Source organism: Pleurodeles waltl, chromosome 9 (genome assembly GCF_031143425.1).
Source record: "Pleurodeles waltl isolate 20211129_DDA chromosome 9, aPleWal1.hap1.20221129, whole genome shotgun sequence".
Taxonomy (NCBI): domain Eukaryota; kingdom Metazoa; phylum Chordata; class Amphibia; order Caudata; family Salamandridae; genus Pleurodeles; species Pleurodeles waltl.
In genome coordinates, this window is record NC_090448.1 from 19,662,121 (window position 1) to 19,680,178 (window position 18,058).

Genomic DNA, 18,058 nt, shown 5'->3' on the forward strand with positions numbered 1-18,058 from the left:
CGCCAGCGGAAGGGAGGGAGGGAGTGCGCCTTATTATGGTAAATACGGCTCATTCCTGACCTTTCACCCTCACACAGCGCAGCAAGGCATAACAAGGGGACTCGATGCGTTGTGCTGCGCCAAAAAAACATGAACACGGACCGAGTGTCTTCTAAACCTTGCTTTTATGTAACCACTTAATAAATGCAGATTTTGGAAATTTGAGGGAAAACAATTTGAAGAATTCTGTTTCTTCTTTCTCCTAGAAAAGCCCATGAAAAGCACAAAATCCACAATTTAACTGTACGTGAATTCTTGGTGAAGATCAAACATGTTGTCCCATCACCTCATCCCAGGGCAACTTTTCAAAACTGCATTGTTCGTGAGACTCCCAGAGATGCTGACTCGGGAAATCTCATTTCCACTGTGGCTGAAAGTGGGCGAACCCCCACCCCCTTTCCCGAGCGAACATTAGGCTTGGAAAACTGATCCTCGGTGTTTTTTTTTAGGAATATGCAGCCTTCCAGGGGCTCTAACGAGGCCCAGCCCAGAGCAGCCTCACTTGTGGTCCTCGCCACAAGCATCTCCTTTGTCCTGCAGGGAGGGCTGCCCTCACAGGGTGGTGGGAGGTGGGCAGGAGCCCCCGTGCCCCAGGACAGCATCCCCCGTCAAGACAGCGCAGTGCCTGGGGTGTGCGAGAGGTCTGGGGGGTCCCAGTCACCCACAGAAGGATGCATGCCCAAACCAAGTGACCAGCTGCTAGGACAGAGCGCGCGCCAGCCCTGGGAGCTGTTTCATCGTCAGCCTTCTCTTTATGGTGTAGGTGTTCATCTTCTTTTTAAACTTGTCCCTGGCCTGCTCTGAAGGATGCTCGAAGCCCGAGGCTGCGACTGGATGGGCGCTCCGGGAAAAGGTCAGAAATGATTGAGAGTACCAAGTCACTGCCATCACGGGTCTAGGCGGAGGGAGCCCACGTTCGTCCCCGGAGAAAACGGGGGCTTCGAGGCCAAAAAGCGGTTCACTCTGCAGATGGCACGATAGAGCTCGTCTCATTCCTTCTTTTACTCATTAAATCATTCACCCACGCCGCAGCCACATCCATCTATCCATCATCCATCCATTCACTCATTCATATATTCATTCATTCATCCATACATACATCTCAGCTGGGGCCTGCAGTTACCCGGACCGTTCCTGAAGGACCTCGGACTTGAACCCTCACTGGAGTTCGAGGTTTTTGCCCCTGTTTGTTGGATTGCCTCGGCTGGTTGGCACTATGAGGGCACTGGCCTTGTGCCAGCTGGCCTCCCTCTTCGCCCTTCTCCGGGGGTGCCAGTTACCCCACGACTGGCGGCCCCAGACGGAGGCCTGCAGGGCGGAGCTGGTGGAGACCATCGTCTTCGCCAGAGTCTTGGCGCTACATCGCGACACCTATAGCGTCCACAACTACCTGCCCTGGCAGTACTCGTCGGACCTCTTCTACTCCGCCGAGATCGAGCTGCTGTGCGACCAGGGCTGGGGCAGCATGCTGGAGGTGCCCGCCGGGTCCCGGCTCAACCTCACCGGCCTGGGCTACTTCCCCTGCCACTCCTACACCGTGCTGGAGGACAGCGCCTACTACTTCTTCCTCAGGTGAGCTTGGCGCTATGTGGCTCGCGGATCTGCCGTGGAGGGGTCACTTCCGTGGCCTATGGTGTGATGCCTCCACTCCACGGGGTACTTCCATACATTGTATGTGATATCATGCCTCCTTGTTAACCCCTATCTCATCTTCTTAATATACTGAACTCCATCTCACCTCCTCCCTGTGCTGCGTGTCACTGTGCTGTCACTGTGTACGTCACTTCCTTCCTATACATGTCACTGTACTTCACATCCTTACTATACATGTCACTGTGCTGTCACTCTGCACGTCACTTCCTTCCTGTGCTGTCACTATACGTCACATCCTTACTATACATGTCACTGTGCTGTCACTGTGCTGTCACTCTGTACGTCACATCCTTCCTGTGCTGTCACTCCGTACGTCACCTTCCCCCTGTGCCGTCACTGTGCTGTCACTCTGTCCATCACCTCCTCCCTGTGCTGTCACTGTGCTGTCACTCTATACGTCACATCCTTCCTGTGCTGTCACTCTGCTGTCACTCTGTACGTCACCCCCTTCCTGTGCTGTCACTGTGCTGTCACTCTGTACGTCACCTCCTTCCAGTGCTGTCACTCTGTACGACACCTCCTTCCAGTGCTGTCACTGTGCTGTCACTCTGTACGTCACCTCCTCCCTGTGCTGTCACTGTGCTGTCACTCTATACGTCACATCCTTCCTGTGCTGTCACTCTGCTGTCACTCTGTACGTCACCCCCCTCCTGTGCTGTCACTGTGCTGTCACTCTGTACGTCACCTCCTTCCAGTGCTACATGTCACTGTGCTGTCACACTGTATGTCACCCTCCTCTAGTGCTGTCACTGTGCTGTCAGTCTTTACGTTACCTCCTCCCTGTGCTGTCACTGTGCTGTCACTCTGTACGTCACATCCTTCCTGTGCTGTCACTCCGTACGTCACCCCCCTCCTGTGCTGTCACTGTGCTGTCACTCTGTACGTCACCTCCTTCCAGTGCTACATGTCACTGTGCTGTCACACTGTATGTCACCTCCTTCCAGTGCTGTCACTCTGTACGTCACCTCCTTCCAGTGCTGTCACTCTGTATGTCACCTCCTCCCTGTGCTGTCACTCTGTACGTCACATCCTTCCTGTGCTGTCACTCTGTACGTCACATCCTTCCGGTGCTGTCACTCCGTATGTCACCTCCCCCCTGTGCTGTCACTGTGCTGTCACTCTGTACATCACCTCCTCCCTACTGTACGTCAGTGTGCTGTCACTCTATACGTCACATCCTTCCTGTGCTGTCACTCTGTACGTCACCCCCCTCCTGTGCTGTCACTGTGCTGTCACTCTGTACGTCACCTCCTTCCGGTGCTACATGTCACTGTGCTGTCACACTGTATGTCACCTCCTTCCAGTGCTGTCACTCTGTACGTCACCTCCTTCCAGTGCTGTCACTGTGCTGTCACTCTGTACGTCACCTCCTCCCTGTGCTGACACTGTGCTGTCACTCTGTATGTTACATCCTCCCTGTGCTGTCACTCTGTACGTCACATCCTTCCTGTGCTGTCACTCTGTACGTCACCTCCTCCCTACGGTACATGTCAGTGTGCTGTCACTCTGTACGTCACCGCCTCCCTACGGTACATGTCACTCTGTACGTCACCTCCTCCCTACGGTACGTCAGTGTGCTGTCACTCTGTACGTCACCGCCTCCCTACGGTACATGTCACTCTGTAAGTCACCGCCTCCCTACGTACATGTCAGTGTGCTGTCACTCTGTAGGTCACCTCCTCCCTACGGTACGTCAGTGTGCTGTCCTGCTGTTCTTCAGTGGTTGGCGTGCTGTATTTACTACATCTTAGGTCTTCATGGTACATCATCATCATTCCATGGTCTACGGTGCCTCATAGCACTCAACTACCACCTATTTGATGGTGTATTTTCATGCTATACATTATCACCTTCCTATGCCCTGCCAGGGCCGTTTCCTACCCTATGGTATCTCACTGCTGTAGAACTCTTCCTCACCTGATGTCATGGGCCATCCTCTCGCTCTCCTGTATGATGTCCCATCTCATAGGCGTGCAGTATTTATTTCACCTTTTCGTGCTATACGTCATCGCCTTGTCCTATTGTATGATGTATCATTACCGTACAGTACTTTATCCCCTTTTCATTCTATACGTCTTCGTCTTGTCCTACTGTACGATGTATCATTGCTGTACATTATTTAATCTCCTTTTCATTCTATGCGTCATTGCCTTTTCCTACAATAGGATGTATCATTGCCATACGGTACTTCATATCCTTTTTGTGCTATACATCATCGCCTTGTCCTACTATACGATGTATCATTGCTGTACAGTACTTCATCTACTTTTCATGGTATACGTCATCGCCTATATGATGTATCATTGCCTCACAGTACTTCATCTACTTTTCGTGCTGTACGTGAATCGCCTTGTCCTATTGTATGATGTATCATTGCTGTACAGTACTTCATCTACTTTTCATGCTATACATCACCGCCTTTATGACGTATCATTTGCCTTACAATTCTTCATCTCCTTTTCATGCTATACGTCATCGCCTATGTGATGCACCATTGCCGTACAGTACTTTATTTCCTTCTGATTGCCGCGCTCTGCCACCTCGCCAGGCTGTGTATTCTGATCTTGCCTTGGTGTATATCCAGTCCTACTCAAGGAGTACCTCTTTCCATTGCCCTTCTGTACATCTTCACCTTGTCCTGCTGTATGTTGTCTCTTTGTCAGGTGATGTTTCATCCTCTGGATACAGTCTACATCTTCCTATCATAGAGTACATATCCTCCATGTCATAGAACATGTCATCGCCTTTCACATGATGCACATCCCTGCCTTTCCAAGCAGCATCTTCTCACTGTTTCCCAGAGTGCACCATCACTGGGTCACCTCTGCCCTCCCCTGGCCACACTGTGCAGCAATCCCTTGTCACGCGTTGCCTTGTCATGTTGTACATTGTTGTCTCAGCATACTTTACACCCTGACAATGTGTATGCTGTCTTTGTGACATGCAGAATGTCATCACCTTCTCAAATTCTTCCTTGACTCCTAGTTGTATTGTGCATGATTTTGCTCATCAATCATGCACAGTTGTCTTGTCAGACTGTACATCATCACTTTCTCACTCTGCTATTGACTTTTCATACTGTACCCCGTCTCCCTGTCATTTGTACACTAACACCTTGCCACGATCGTTGGTATTTCCTTGACATAACCTTGTGACTCTGTACATTGTAAAATTGTCATATCATAAAATACCCCATTGTCATATGATACTGTAACTTCCTTTGAGGGACAATAATTGCCATTACCTTAGCTAATAGCATCTTTCCTTCTTACACTTTACGTCCTCGCCTTATCATAACTTATATTGCTTTTAGTCATCGCCTTGTCATATTCTGCACCCTCTTGTCATACTGTACATCTTTGATTTGTTATATAGCCCATCAGACCTTTCCCATTCTGTGTTGTCATCTTGTCATATTGTACATTATTTCCTTGTTGTACTCTGTCGCCGGCTTGTCATATTGTGCAGCCTGTCATACTGTACATTCTCACCTTGTCACACTGTGTGTCGTCGCCTTGTAATCCTGTATGGTGTTGCCCTGTCGTATTGTGCATCATTGCCTTGTCATCCTGTATATTACCACCTTGTCGTGCTCTATACCGTTGCCTTCTCATATTGTGCATCTGTTGTACTGTATATTGACATCTTGTCATACTGTATGCCGTTGTCTTGTCATACTGGAAGTTGTTGCTTACCATGCTGTACATCATCGCCTTATCATACTGCTTACCATCACTTGGTCATACCCTTCTCTCCTTGGTGGATTGTGCATTATTTGGTTTCATCACACACCCTTGTCTTGTCATTCTGTATTTTGTTGCTTTGTTGTGCTCTTGTTGTACTTGTTGTGCTCTTCGTACTCGTGTTCACTTTACAACACTGATCTGCAATGAATGACTGAGTTGTGTCCTGATCTTGCTCGAACCCGTGGCTGGAAGGTACTCCGTGCATTTCACAGCCTTTTATGAAGAACGTCCTTTTGTTATTTCCGAGTCTCAACTCCTCATCTGTGTTTATTCCTTTTGGTCTTAAGGTTCCTCTCTCATATCACCCACTCTCACTCTATTCTATTTATACTGTTGGGGTATATAAATGTCTGTCTCTGAGCTGCACCTCCTTCCCCTCTACTGTACTTATACTGTTGGGGTATTTAAAAGTTGCCCTCATGTTCTTCAATGGTAGCAAAATAGCTCAGCAGACTAATGCACCCACTGCAGAAATATGTGTATAAAGTAAATACTGCACCTTCAGATCCCTGCAGATGCACTCAATCATTCATCCTTCTGAGGTTGATAGAATGAGCGCCATTGAAATAGGTAATGAATGGCTTTCAGACTTTCATAATAAAGTGCTATATAAGTCTCCATCTATTACCTTTATCATCTCCATGTGACGTTTAAATCTCTTTCTCTCTATCCTCCTCTTTCCAATAATTGATATATACTACTTATGTATTTATATTTTTTAAAGTTTAGCCTCCCCATCTTCTTTCTTCCACAATACGCAGTTCAAAAACTCTAAATCTCTCTCCATAAAATTCTGCAGAGGGCCTTTCCTCTCTCTGTAAGTTACACGTTGCATTAACATACAATGTAAACAAAATTACAGGAGGAACGTCACGATAACTCTTCTGGTCATAAGCTTCACTCCACCATATGTTAACATTCTGCGTTTGTCTTGTGAAATATGGGATGTGTCACACGCCAGAACTTTAATTCAGTAAGACTTCTGCGGTCACAATATGTTTGCATTTCATCCTTTCAGGATTAAGTGGTACAGCATGTGGTGATGACATCACAGTTGTAGGACATACATCTTTTTTCAGTGTCATGGCTTCTGCAGCAGACCTGTTACCGCCTTTCACCCTCTCCCCACTTTGAGCCAAAACGAGCGCAGATATTTTATATTCAGTGCTTTAAATGGAACTATAGAGGTGCAGGTACTCACTCTTTGGAGTACCTGGTTCCTTGTGAGAAGCGCTGGTACTCTCCCATTTAAATATAATACAGAGGCCCATTTCACAAAGGTAAGCTTAGACAAAAAGTCTAACTTTACCACGAGTAAAGTTAGATTTTAGGTCTAAACTTAGGGCCCGAATCACAAAGGTAACCTTAGACCAAAAGTATAAATTTAGACCAAAACTCTAACTTTACTAAGAGTAAAGTTAGATTTTAGGTCTAACCTTAGGGCCTTGTTCACAAAGGTAAACTTAGACCAAAAGTATAAGTTTAGACCAAAAGTATAAGTTTACCTTTGTGAATCAGGCCCCAGGAGTGTAAAAAAGTGCAAATACTTTCCCTTGCAAATGAACGAAGTGCAGGTACTCAGCCACTAGACAGTACCTGCCCATTTAAAGCACTGTTTATATTTGACCCTAGTGCCAATGTTCACCATTGTTAAACGCTATGAATGAACCATCATCACATAAGCAAAACAAGGCACAAGAGACAAAGTGACTAGTCCAGCATTCCCAGGATTGTTTGCGTGCAGGAAGGTGTTCCTTTCTGCACAATGACCATCCTGCATGCAACGCAGACACCCCTGCAAGGGCGCCTGCGTTGGCGCTAGGCTGCCAACACAGCACCAGCTCAGGGGAAAGGAGAAGAATGCACCGTATACCATAGATCTGGTGCTATTCCTGCCCTCTCACTTTGACACAGGGATGATTTTACAAAAAACTAGCAGGTCATCAGCAGACTCACAACAGACGCTGTGACCCTCTTATGCTTCCCAGGTAAAAATTTCATAAATCAACAATGACCAGACACAATTCAAGGCAGGAAGAGGAAGTTGACTGTGTGTAAAATATCTGCAATGCTTGCCCTCTCCATTGTCATCTTTCTCTCTGTTTTTTAAAGTTTTTTAAGGTCACTTTATGACTTACAATATTTAAACAGTTTCTTGTGATGGTGAGAAGAATTAATTAAGTGGACTTTGCAAAAATGTTCGTACACATCCATCTAGTTTCAAAAAACTCCAGAGATACATTTACACCCACACCATTTCAGTGGAAAACAGTTTCTGCTGTGGTAAAGTCACAAGATATTAACATGCATCTGGTTTCACCAGAAAACAGTTCCACTATTGTTGAGTAAATTACAAAGAAAATGGTCAAATACTTCCAATTTTAGTGAAAACCTGAGTCTCCTACTTTATGGTCAAAGGAAAAAGATCCCATCGATTTCATTTTCTGCTGGTTTCAGCTGCTCACCCCTTGCCAGAAAATTGGGGTTGCTGAAGTAGAACCCAAAAATGGTGCTATGCAGAAGTTGAAAAAAATAGGAAAATTTGCAAGCTTCATGAAGGACACAAATCAGGAACTGCAGAAAGTTGCAGAGAATGTAAATGTAACTTGCAATATGTACGAGCGACATTAATACTGTGTGCTAGTCAGATTTCCAACATTAATTCTACATCAGAAGAAGGGGCGTTAGCCAATCTTCTGCTGAATATTTTGTGATAAAAATTATTCCTGTGATGATAGGAAGTGGCTTATGAACAACATGTGGCCCTTTTCATGTGGCGATCACAAGACTCACCAAATAACATTGGATTCTTGTGCTAAACTTAGTATGTGGTGTCCTTAATGAGCAAATTGAATGTTATGCCCTGAGCTTGAAATTATGACATAAAAAAACCAACATAAATCATATATCTCCTCGGAATAATTAAAAACACTACAAAAACCACAATGACCTGGAGTAGAGGTCTGTATTGGAAGAGAGGGAATGATGCACTCTATAGGAATGCCAAGTGAAGTCACCGTGATAGATTGTTTATATTCTGCCTTCCATGGCCTCTTTTGTGTGCACCATGGGCACTTTGGATTTGTTTTTTCCAGACTCTGTAGTAAAGTCACATGCTGTGGCACTCAGAGTAAAAATAGGTTGCCTCGAGAAGTGTTATGTTTTGTTGATTTGCATAGCGCACTAATCGCCCCAGAGGGAATCCAGGCACTTGAACAAGGTGTGTAGGTGTGTGGTCTCAAGGTGCTTATATGAAGAGACAGGCCTTCAGCTTCTTGTTAAAATCAATAAGTGGGGAGGAGGCCCTGATGTGTTGAGGGAAGTTGTTCCATGCCCTGGGTATGATGTAGGAGAATGAGCAACCTCCAGCTTTGCTCTTGTGAACGCGGGTCATGTGTGTGAGTGAGTGTGAGGTCCAGCGTAGGTGTCGGGTGGGTTGGTTGAAAGTGTGGACAGCTGTTCAGGTAGCCTGGTGCTGTGTTGTTTTAGGGCTTTGCATGTCTGCGTGAGAAGTTTGAATTGGTTGCGTTTGTGAATGGGAGCCAGTGAAGCTCCCTGAGGTATAGCGTGATGTGGGCGTGGCATGGGAGGTCGAGTATGAGTCTTGTGGTTGAGTACTGGATGGTTTGATGTCTGTGTAGGAGTTGTTTGGAGATTCCGATCCAGAGGGAGTTGCCCTAGTCCAGCGTGCTGGTAATGAGTGCTATGCGACGCTCTGTCTGGTGCAACCATCTGAAGATCTGTCGCAGCATGCGTAGGATGTGGAAGCGCACTGCGTTGACTTGAGCTGTCATGTTGAGCTTCTCATCTAGGATGATCCCTAGATTTCTTGCATAATCTGTGGCTCCTAGTTCTGTCAATCATCAAGTGGCATCCAATGGGAGGTTTTGCTACTAAAGACCGGTACTTACGTCTTGTCGGAGTTGAGCTTCAGGCAGTTGGTTCACATCCAGCCTGTTACCATGGTCGTGCAGTTGGTGAAGATGGTTCTAGTGAACTTTGTCTTGTCCGTCAGGGAGAGGATGATTTGTCATCAGCATAGGAGATGACGGTGATGTCTTGTGGTCGAATTATGATGCCATGTATATGTTTTTTAAAGAATTAGACTGACTGCCCCATCTTGTGATGGACTGTACTAAATGTGTGCTAGTATTACAAAATAAGTGCCGGTGCTGAGCACCAGAAAACACCGGTACAAGTTAAGAACAGACAGAGACTTAAAGACACACACATAACTTCATTTAACACTCATCACTTTCACCCACAAAGAAAGTGACAATGTGAAAGGACGACTAAACATGTAATCGTTATATGTGGGGAATGATTCATTAGAAACAAATGCATCTTTATCTGTAGAAATACTCCTATGCACCAGTGCAGAATGTGCACACTTGCTCACTAGCATGCCTGGAAGCAGTGCCAGTCACGGGATTTCAGGTGCACTTCTTGGAATGTCATGGGACTTTTTGAGTTGCGCACAGTACAACTGCATCGGGAAAGGCAGTCTGCTGTTCTATTGCACATTTGCTTCATAGTTTACTAATTTGGAAAGCATTTTTCCCTGTTCAGAAACCTCTTTTCCTGCACCCAATAATGTATTGGGGTGTTTTGTTCCACTTCCTACCAGGGAAGGAGATTTAATGCAGCCCTTTACTGGTAGGAATCACTGACTTATAATGTAGGAAAGGATATAACATTTTCTAGCTTTCGAGTCAAGAATTTTCAATTCTATTAAGGACAAAGCGGCGAGGATTTTGCCTCTCTTTCTATGCTTTATTTTTTACAGCAGCCAATAAAAATACTTTATTTAAAAAAACTACATTTCCCAGTAAAACATGCTGAACACATGACAAACCATAGAGTATCCCTCTATAAAACCTGGCGACATGAATGCATGTCCTCTTTCTTTGCAACTGAAAACTCAACAAAGTCCCAACCTGAGATAAACAAACAAACACAAACAGTCCCAGAGTCTTAGACATCCTTAATAAACGATGGCCGAAACCAGGCCCATCCAGATCCTCTCGAAAATCCTGGAAAACGATTCCAAACATGCGGACTACGAGGACATGAGGAATTCCAAAACGATCAACCGTCTAACTTCAAGTTTGTTTCTGCTCATTACCTAGAATAAATAAAAAGAGGAAGAGCCACAAAAACTATTCCACAAAAGAGTCCCATACATAAATGCCATAACGGGGGGAAGAACTTAACACTTGAAACATTCAAAACTTGAACAGTGATACTTAGACCTTACGATGTATGCACAAATCTACTTCGGCTGGGATAATCCTCACCTCTGTGTCCTCAATAGAGTTGAAAATTCTTGACGCAAAAGCTAGACATTTTTATATTCTATATCAGGACCGGAGGCTCTGATTATGCTTGTTGAAAGCTGTGCAACCACCACTGACGCTCCATCCACAATTGGTTTGTAGTAAAAAGACTTAAAAGTAGATTCAGAAGACCAATCTGCAGCCTTCATGATTTCATTCAAACTGGAACCTAATGAAAAAGATTTTGACGCCGTAGCGCCCCTTGCAGAGTGCGCTCCAAACACTGAAACATCAATACCGGCTTCAGATAGTAACCAACGCATCCATCTGGCCAGCAATGAGCAGTTGCCCCTGAGGGTCAAACCGGAACTCGCAGGTAGCCACTTCATAAGCCTTAATACACTGTACCACAAAGAGCTTATAATCTTGAGGAAAACACGGGTAAGAAGTCAACCTCATATTGGTTTTGGTTCTCTTAGACACAGAAAAAGATACTCCCTCCAGAGAAAATTGTCTACCCTTGAGATCCAAGGCTCTCCCATCTGATACCCGTTTACATGAAATCAGACATAATAACAAAGTCAACTTGGCCGATAAGTGTTTGCGTGACAAATACCTATTATCAGGCCAAGACTTCAAAAATCTAAGTACAACATCTAAATCCCATAAGGAAGTATATTTTGGCTGAGGAGGCCTGGAAAAACGAAAGCCCCTGAGCAATTTACATACTAAAGAATCTTCTCCAATAGGTTTACCGTTAAACTCGAAATAGCGGGCCTGTAGTTATTTACTGATCTATAAGCAAGCACTGCTTCAGCTACAGAGGATAGAAAATGTATTACAAAACAGACCTCTGCCTGAGAGGGATCCATATCCCTTTCACCACACCAACTAGCCCATCTCCGCCATGCCGAAGCGTATAGTATGTGGGTACTATTGGACCAGGATTGTTCGATCTATGCTGAAGCTTGTGGCAAAATGCCTGGCACTTTCCATCCACCCCTGAGACCTTCCAGGCCACTAACCCCAATTGTTCAGAGAGAATCAGAGGATCTGGAAGGCCTACTGGGTCCATCAATAGATTATGAGGATGAGGGATAAGGAGAGGCGTATCAAATGACATCGCCAGAATCAAGAGGAACCAAGGTTGAGCCCTCCACAGAAGTGTCACCAACACCAAGTCCACCTTCTGACGTCGTACCTGGGCGAGAACCCTGGGAATCATGCTGAAAGGACGAAAGGCATACCCCTTGAGGGAGGACCAATCCTTCCAACGTTTCTGGACCTGGACGCCAACTGAAAAAGGCAGGAATCTGTCAGTTGAGCCGGGAAGCAAACAGATCCTCTGAACATGGACCCCAATAACGATTGAGAAGAGCAAAGGCCCATGGGTGTAGTCTCCAATCGCTGAAATCCCGAAGATGAGGGGAGTAACAATTCACCACCGAATTCGTGGACCCCGGCAGGTATTCCGCTATGAGCGAGATCTGATGCTGGAGACAATAATGCCATAGGTCCTTGGATATCTCTGTCAGCATCCAAGACCTCGTACCCCCCAGTCTGTTGACATAACGCATAACCAAAATGTTGTCCATTCTCAACAGATTGCAACAGTCTTGACAGGGGACAGGCTCCTGATCACAAAAGAGCCGGCCAGCAATTCCAGGCAGTTGATGTGGAGTTGAAGCTCTAACTCCGACCAACGACCTCCTGTGGAGAGGGGACCGCACCTGGCACCCCAGCTCCACCTGCTGGCATCCGATTCTAGAATGACATTCGGGGCGCTGCCAAAAATCGCCCTACCATTCCAGGCTTCCATGTGGTTCAACCTCCAGTTCATCGCCATCATGACCTCCTGTGACAGCTGAATCTGGTACGCATTCACTAATCTCTTCTGCAGGTGCAGAATCTTCAGACACTGAAGAGCCCTATAATGAAGGGGAACCGGGAATATTGCCTGGATAGATGAGGCCAAAAGACCTACAATCCGAGCCACTGATCTCAATGATATTGTCTGGGCTTGCAAAGCCGACCTCAACTCCCTCTTGATGTTCAGAATCTTTTGATGAGGAAGAATCAACTGGGACAAAACAGACTGTATCTGGAACCCCAAGAATTCCATCCATCGGGATAGGACTAGACAGGACTTTAGTTGATTGATTACAAATCCCAGGTCTTGCAACAGTTGAGCTGTCCATGACAGATGTTGCGTAACCGTAAGAGGGTCCTGGGCCATCAGAAAGAGATAGTCGAGGTAGGCAATCAACCGGACGCTTCTGGCACGAAGCGCTTCCACCACTGGCCTCATTAGTTTGGTGAAGCCCCACGGGGCCAACAAGAGACCGAAAGGAAGGACTTTGTACTCATAGCATTGCCCTTGCCAAAAGAACTGCAGAAAGCACCTGTGGGGAGCGAAAATAGGAACCAATAGTTAAGTGTCTTTTAGATCCAGATGGACCATCCAGTCGCCCTCTTGAAGCAAGTCTCTGAGGAGATGGATACCCTCCATCTTGAAGTGCCTGTAAAGTATCCAAGAGTTGAACGTCTTGAGATTGAGCACCAAACGAGAGCCTCCTCCCCGCTTGTTGACCAAGAAAATGGAGCTCACAAAACCTTTTGGATGTGGGCTGGACAGGCACATTGCCTCCTTCCGGAGCAGCCCGAGAATCTCCTCTGTTATGAGATTTTGATCGTGTAGGGAAAAAACACAGATCCTGGGGAAGAGAGTCCTGAACCGGAGAACTGTAAAATTCCAGTTTGTACTTCTGAACGGATTCTATAACCCAGGGATCCTGGGTTAGCAGCATCCAATTGTTCACAAAATATTGAATCCCTACCCCAATATCACTTCTGAACGTGGTAAAATGCTCACCTGAATATCCTGACTCCTCAGAGCCTCTCTGATGACCTCTGCCATAGCCCCTGTGGAACCGCTGACATCCTCCACAAGAGCGGGAGGGGTAGAAGGTCTGGTCAGCTGACTGGTCCTGCCAGTTACCGCGGGAGCGGTTGAAATTCTCTCGTGGGGAACCCTGGTAGAATCCACGGCCTGACGGACGGGCCCTAAATCGTCCGGCCTTTCCAAAAAGGGTATTGCGAAAAACCTTTTTTAGCAACAAATGTGCTTTATCTAAGGTATTTATATGTTGCCACAAATTTTGCCAAATCCTTAACAAAAGGACCTCCGAAAAGGAGATCCTGAGCCACTGAACCAGATTCGGAAGATGATAGCTTGTTAAGCTTAGGGTCAATGCGCATCAAAATAGACCTCCGTCTTTCTGTTGACATTGCCACATTGGTGTTACCCAACAGGCAGACTGCGCGTTGCGACCAACCAATCAAAATGTCAGGGTCGACAGCTATACCAGCGCCTTTAGCCTGAAACCCAAGTTCTAGGATCTTTGTAAGAGGTCCTGACGTATCTAGTAACTTGTCCTGGCACGGATGCCAGGCTCTGTCGAGACACTTTTTGGGGGCTTTGGCCCACTTCTTCATGAGGTTAATCATAGTTGGGTCCACCTCTGGAGTATCTGAGACTTTTCCGGCCCTGGGGCATTCAGAGCAGAGCCTTGCCATGACCTCTTCGTAAAAGCCCTGACTAAGATGAGATTGGACATAATTAGTGACCTCCGGCAGGGGGGACCAATTGGTGGACCTGGGGTGCACAATCTCTGTGGGGTCAAAAGTAAGCACCTTTGCGGGGCTTGGACCAGGATCCAATCTGCGATCCTGACGCTTTTTCTTACTAGGGCCCGAAGCGTCACCCTGATCGCTCTCTGATGCATCACCAGAAGAGGAGTCTGACCCCACAGGGACTGGATATTCGAAAACATCATCTGAAGTTGAAGTTTGCAGCTGCAATTGGCTATAATCATGATCTTCCATGATAGAAGCTGAAATTTGTTCAAAGGCATTCGAGTGCCAACGTTTCCCCTGTGACTTGCCTTTAGCCTTGCCCCCAGATGGATTGGCAGTTTGAGGAATGGACTCTGAGGCAGGAAGGAGGGGGAAGCCAGCCATGTTGGCGCGCAAAACCTTTAAGATGAGAAGTCAGAGGACCTAAAGCCTTAGTCAAGGCCTTATTGGCTGAGAGCTGTACATTTGAATCAAGTGCCTCAACGAGGCTGTCCTCAAACGAAGGTCCAGACTCTTGACCTTCGCCTCCATAACCCTCATAAGGATCGTATTGGGCCATAATGCCTGTTCAAGGTAAAATCACCCAGCAATTTGAGCAAAAAATAGCCAAAAGCTATGATCAAGGGAGAGTGTGGCCCCTGCAGGGGAAATATGCTTTAAAAAGTGGAGGGACACACCTGCCAAATAACTCTAGGCAGAGCCTATGCCAGATTTTACTACCCTGGACACACTCTGATGACTCAGGGCGTCAGGAGCCAACAAATTGCACAGAGGAGGGGACAGACACACTTGTGCTTGAAAAATTATGCAGAAAGCGGTGAAGCGCACTGCCCAACGCTCTCCCAAGCCTCCTCACCGCTAATAAATACATGAGGCATTAGCTCGCATGCGCACGTGCAGCTGACAGTCCTGAAGGACTGGCACGCTTGGATCGTGGCCAGACAAGATGGTGGCCGCGATCAGCTCCTCTCCCGCTCCACACAAGAAAAAGGTACGCGAGAGCCTCGCGGCCTCTGGAGGCTGTAGCGCTCCCCTGAAAACAAAGGAGTGACCAAGAATGAACAAGTTAAATAACACAGCGCGATCGACCACGCGAAGCAAACACAGCGCGATTAACAGTGTGAATCAAAGCACATTACAACAGATAATTAGCTCAAGATAAAATTCATGACTTAACTGGCTGCAGAGCAGCAAAGATAGAGGACGTGTATTCACGTCACCAGGTTTTATAGGGGGATACTCTATTGTTGGTCATGTGCTCTACTGGGAAATGTAGTTTTTTTAAATAAAGTATTTTTGTTGGTTGCTGTAAAAAATAAAGTGTAGAAATAGGAGCATAATCAGAGCCTCCAGTCCTGACATAGAATCAGAGAAGATTTTGTAAATTGAAACCGAGTCAAGAGAATGTGAGCGTTCACAATCTCTTGAGGCAAACCAGGCTTTGCACACTCCTTGCATCCTTGGGGTTTTACTGCTGGATTCTACACAGTTATGGAGAAAGTTAAAATGCAAAAATGTTGATAATGTGGAACATTTTTCTTCCATTCATATTTCTCCTGTTTAAAAAATGAGTGTATTTTTCAGATATAAATACGGCACAGTGTTTTATTGGCCACGGGGAGCAAAGAGGCCTGTTGCCTGTTAATGCAACACTTTGAAAAAAAAACTGAAAAAATTAAAAAGAAAAGTTAACTTAATGATAAGGTAACTTTTCATTTTTAATTTTCTCAAATTTAAAAGCATTGAGAAAGTAATTTTGTTCTCACCTCCAATGTTGAGTTAACAAGGACTTTTATGTAAGATGCAAATACCTCAGTGCTTCAGTTCTTCACCTCTTTGCCCTGGGTCATTAATCTGACTCCAGCACTGCTCCTTATCAGTCCCTGCTATCTTCAGCCTGAAGATAATAATGTGAAATAGACACAGCCTTCCCTTAAATTTAAAAGAAAAATGTGACCTTGTGCATATTTACAAATGGACTCAAGTTTGAGAGCTACTCTGAAGGTATCTGGGAACTACTGGTAGATCACGATCTACTGGTTGGAGACACTTGTAAAAGGTAACCGATGTAAGTTTCCTAAAGCAAATAAAGCAAACATTATGTTACTACAGACACAATGTACCAACACTGCAGTATGTTAACAATTTACACACCAAAAATAGGAGGAACTTGTGGAAATAGCGCTTCTGCGACCCTTTTAGGGTGGATTTGTGCAGATTTAGCACCAGTTTCACTTTCTACTGGTAGGAAATCGGAGTTCTAGTTATGTGCTGTGGTTTTGTTTTTACTTCTTAGCCACACAGTGAAGGCACTTTATAAATGTGATACAAATACACCACCTGATAAATCAGCAGAAAAGGGATTTCCACACATTTATCACGTTTGGGGCACCATTAATGAGTGCCCACTCCTTTCCAGAACGAACGATTGGGTATAAATACACTTTTCTCGCTATACAGAATTCCCAAGACTTTAAGGTAGATCCATCCATGTTAATATCATGTGCACTTTTTTGGACAAACTTCACAAATAGAGTTGGCTGGAAGAGAGTATTTTTTTTAAAGATTCTGCAAAAGGTAGACAGTAGGTATGTCACCTCAGTCGCTGGGTTTCCCTAGGGAAGGAACAACGAGAAACACCCAAGGACGCAACCACAGCTCGCGTCGCCAAGAGCCGACATCAAAGGAAGAAACCCTGTCGTTAGGTCAACTATCATGGTTCCCAATATGAGAAGTAACCAAAATAAGCGTAGTCTTTCCACAGTGGGCAACCACCCATCCGTGACACTTTGGGCCTGTGTGCCTCGACAACGGCTATTCCAATGATGTATTTCTGAGTGTTTGGTTTTATTGCAGTTGTTGCAATAAATTCACAAAAGTTTTGTTGGTGGTACTATTGTACCCTTCATTTTCCTCCACTACCCCCCCCCCCCCTTAATTCTGCTACCAGCTGTTGGAAATCCCCTATTCTCTTCTATTCATTCCTCCACCCTTCCCTCTTCCCCTCCCCCTATCCATTATTCAGTAACTTGCTAAATCCAGTAAATTGAAGCATCACTGACGCTTTTGACTGATTGACGCCCTGGATAACAGAAATGGTCCTATGTGGACACCACGCTCAATGGTAGCTCACAATGATAACTGATTAAGGACAAGGGCATCTTAAGGCTTTTGGTGGCCCTGGGCCAAACATACTTTTGGGGCCCCTGTTTGGAACAGTTTTGAATTTATGATCCAATTTCAGCTCTTTCATGCCCTCTTTGGCCAGGTCACTGACAGTGCACAGGCACACTGGTTCAAATTATAAATTTGTTTACATCTAATATTCAGGGATAGTGGCAACTGTTTTCAATTTTCTAAGACAGCAGCCGCTCACTAATATTATTGCAAATAATTTCAGTGATGTGATGCGCTCCCATTTCTCATATGTGAGGTAATCTTTCGATCTAAAAGAAACTTTTTTATGGATGTTGCATGAAACATAAACACAAGGGCCCATATTTATACTTTTTTAGCACCGCGTGTGCATCGTTTTTTTACGCAAAATGGGCGCAAATGTAGTTTGCGCCCATTTTGCGTCAAAAAGCGGCGCACATGCGGCGCTAAAAAAGTATAAATATGGGCCAAGATTTTTTGGGAAAATGTCTGTAATAGGCTCTTGCACATCAACCACATTAAAAACAAAGGAAAACAGTGTTTAAAACAATC

General features: G+C 45.6%; 1 protein-coding gene across 1 annotated transcript in view; it reads left to right on the forward strand.

Annotated features, from left to right (window-relative positions):
* Positions 1 to 484: 484 nt before the first annotated feature.
* Positions 485 to 18,058, forward strand: part of LOC138258855 (coiled-coil domain-containing protein 3-like) — a 136,634-nt gene continuing 119,060 nt past the window's right edge. The window contains exon 1 of the mRNA XM_069206147.1: positions 485 to 1,611. Coding sequence (XP_069062248.1) covers positions 1,256 to 1,611 — 356 coding nt within the window. The 5' untranslated portion in view covers positions 485 to 1,255. The remainder of the gene's footprint in view (positions 1,612 to 18,058) is intronic.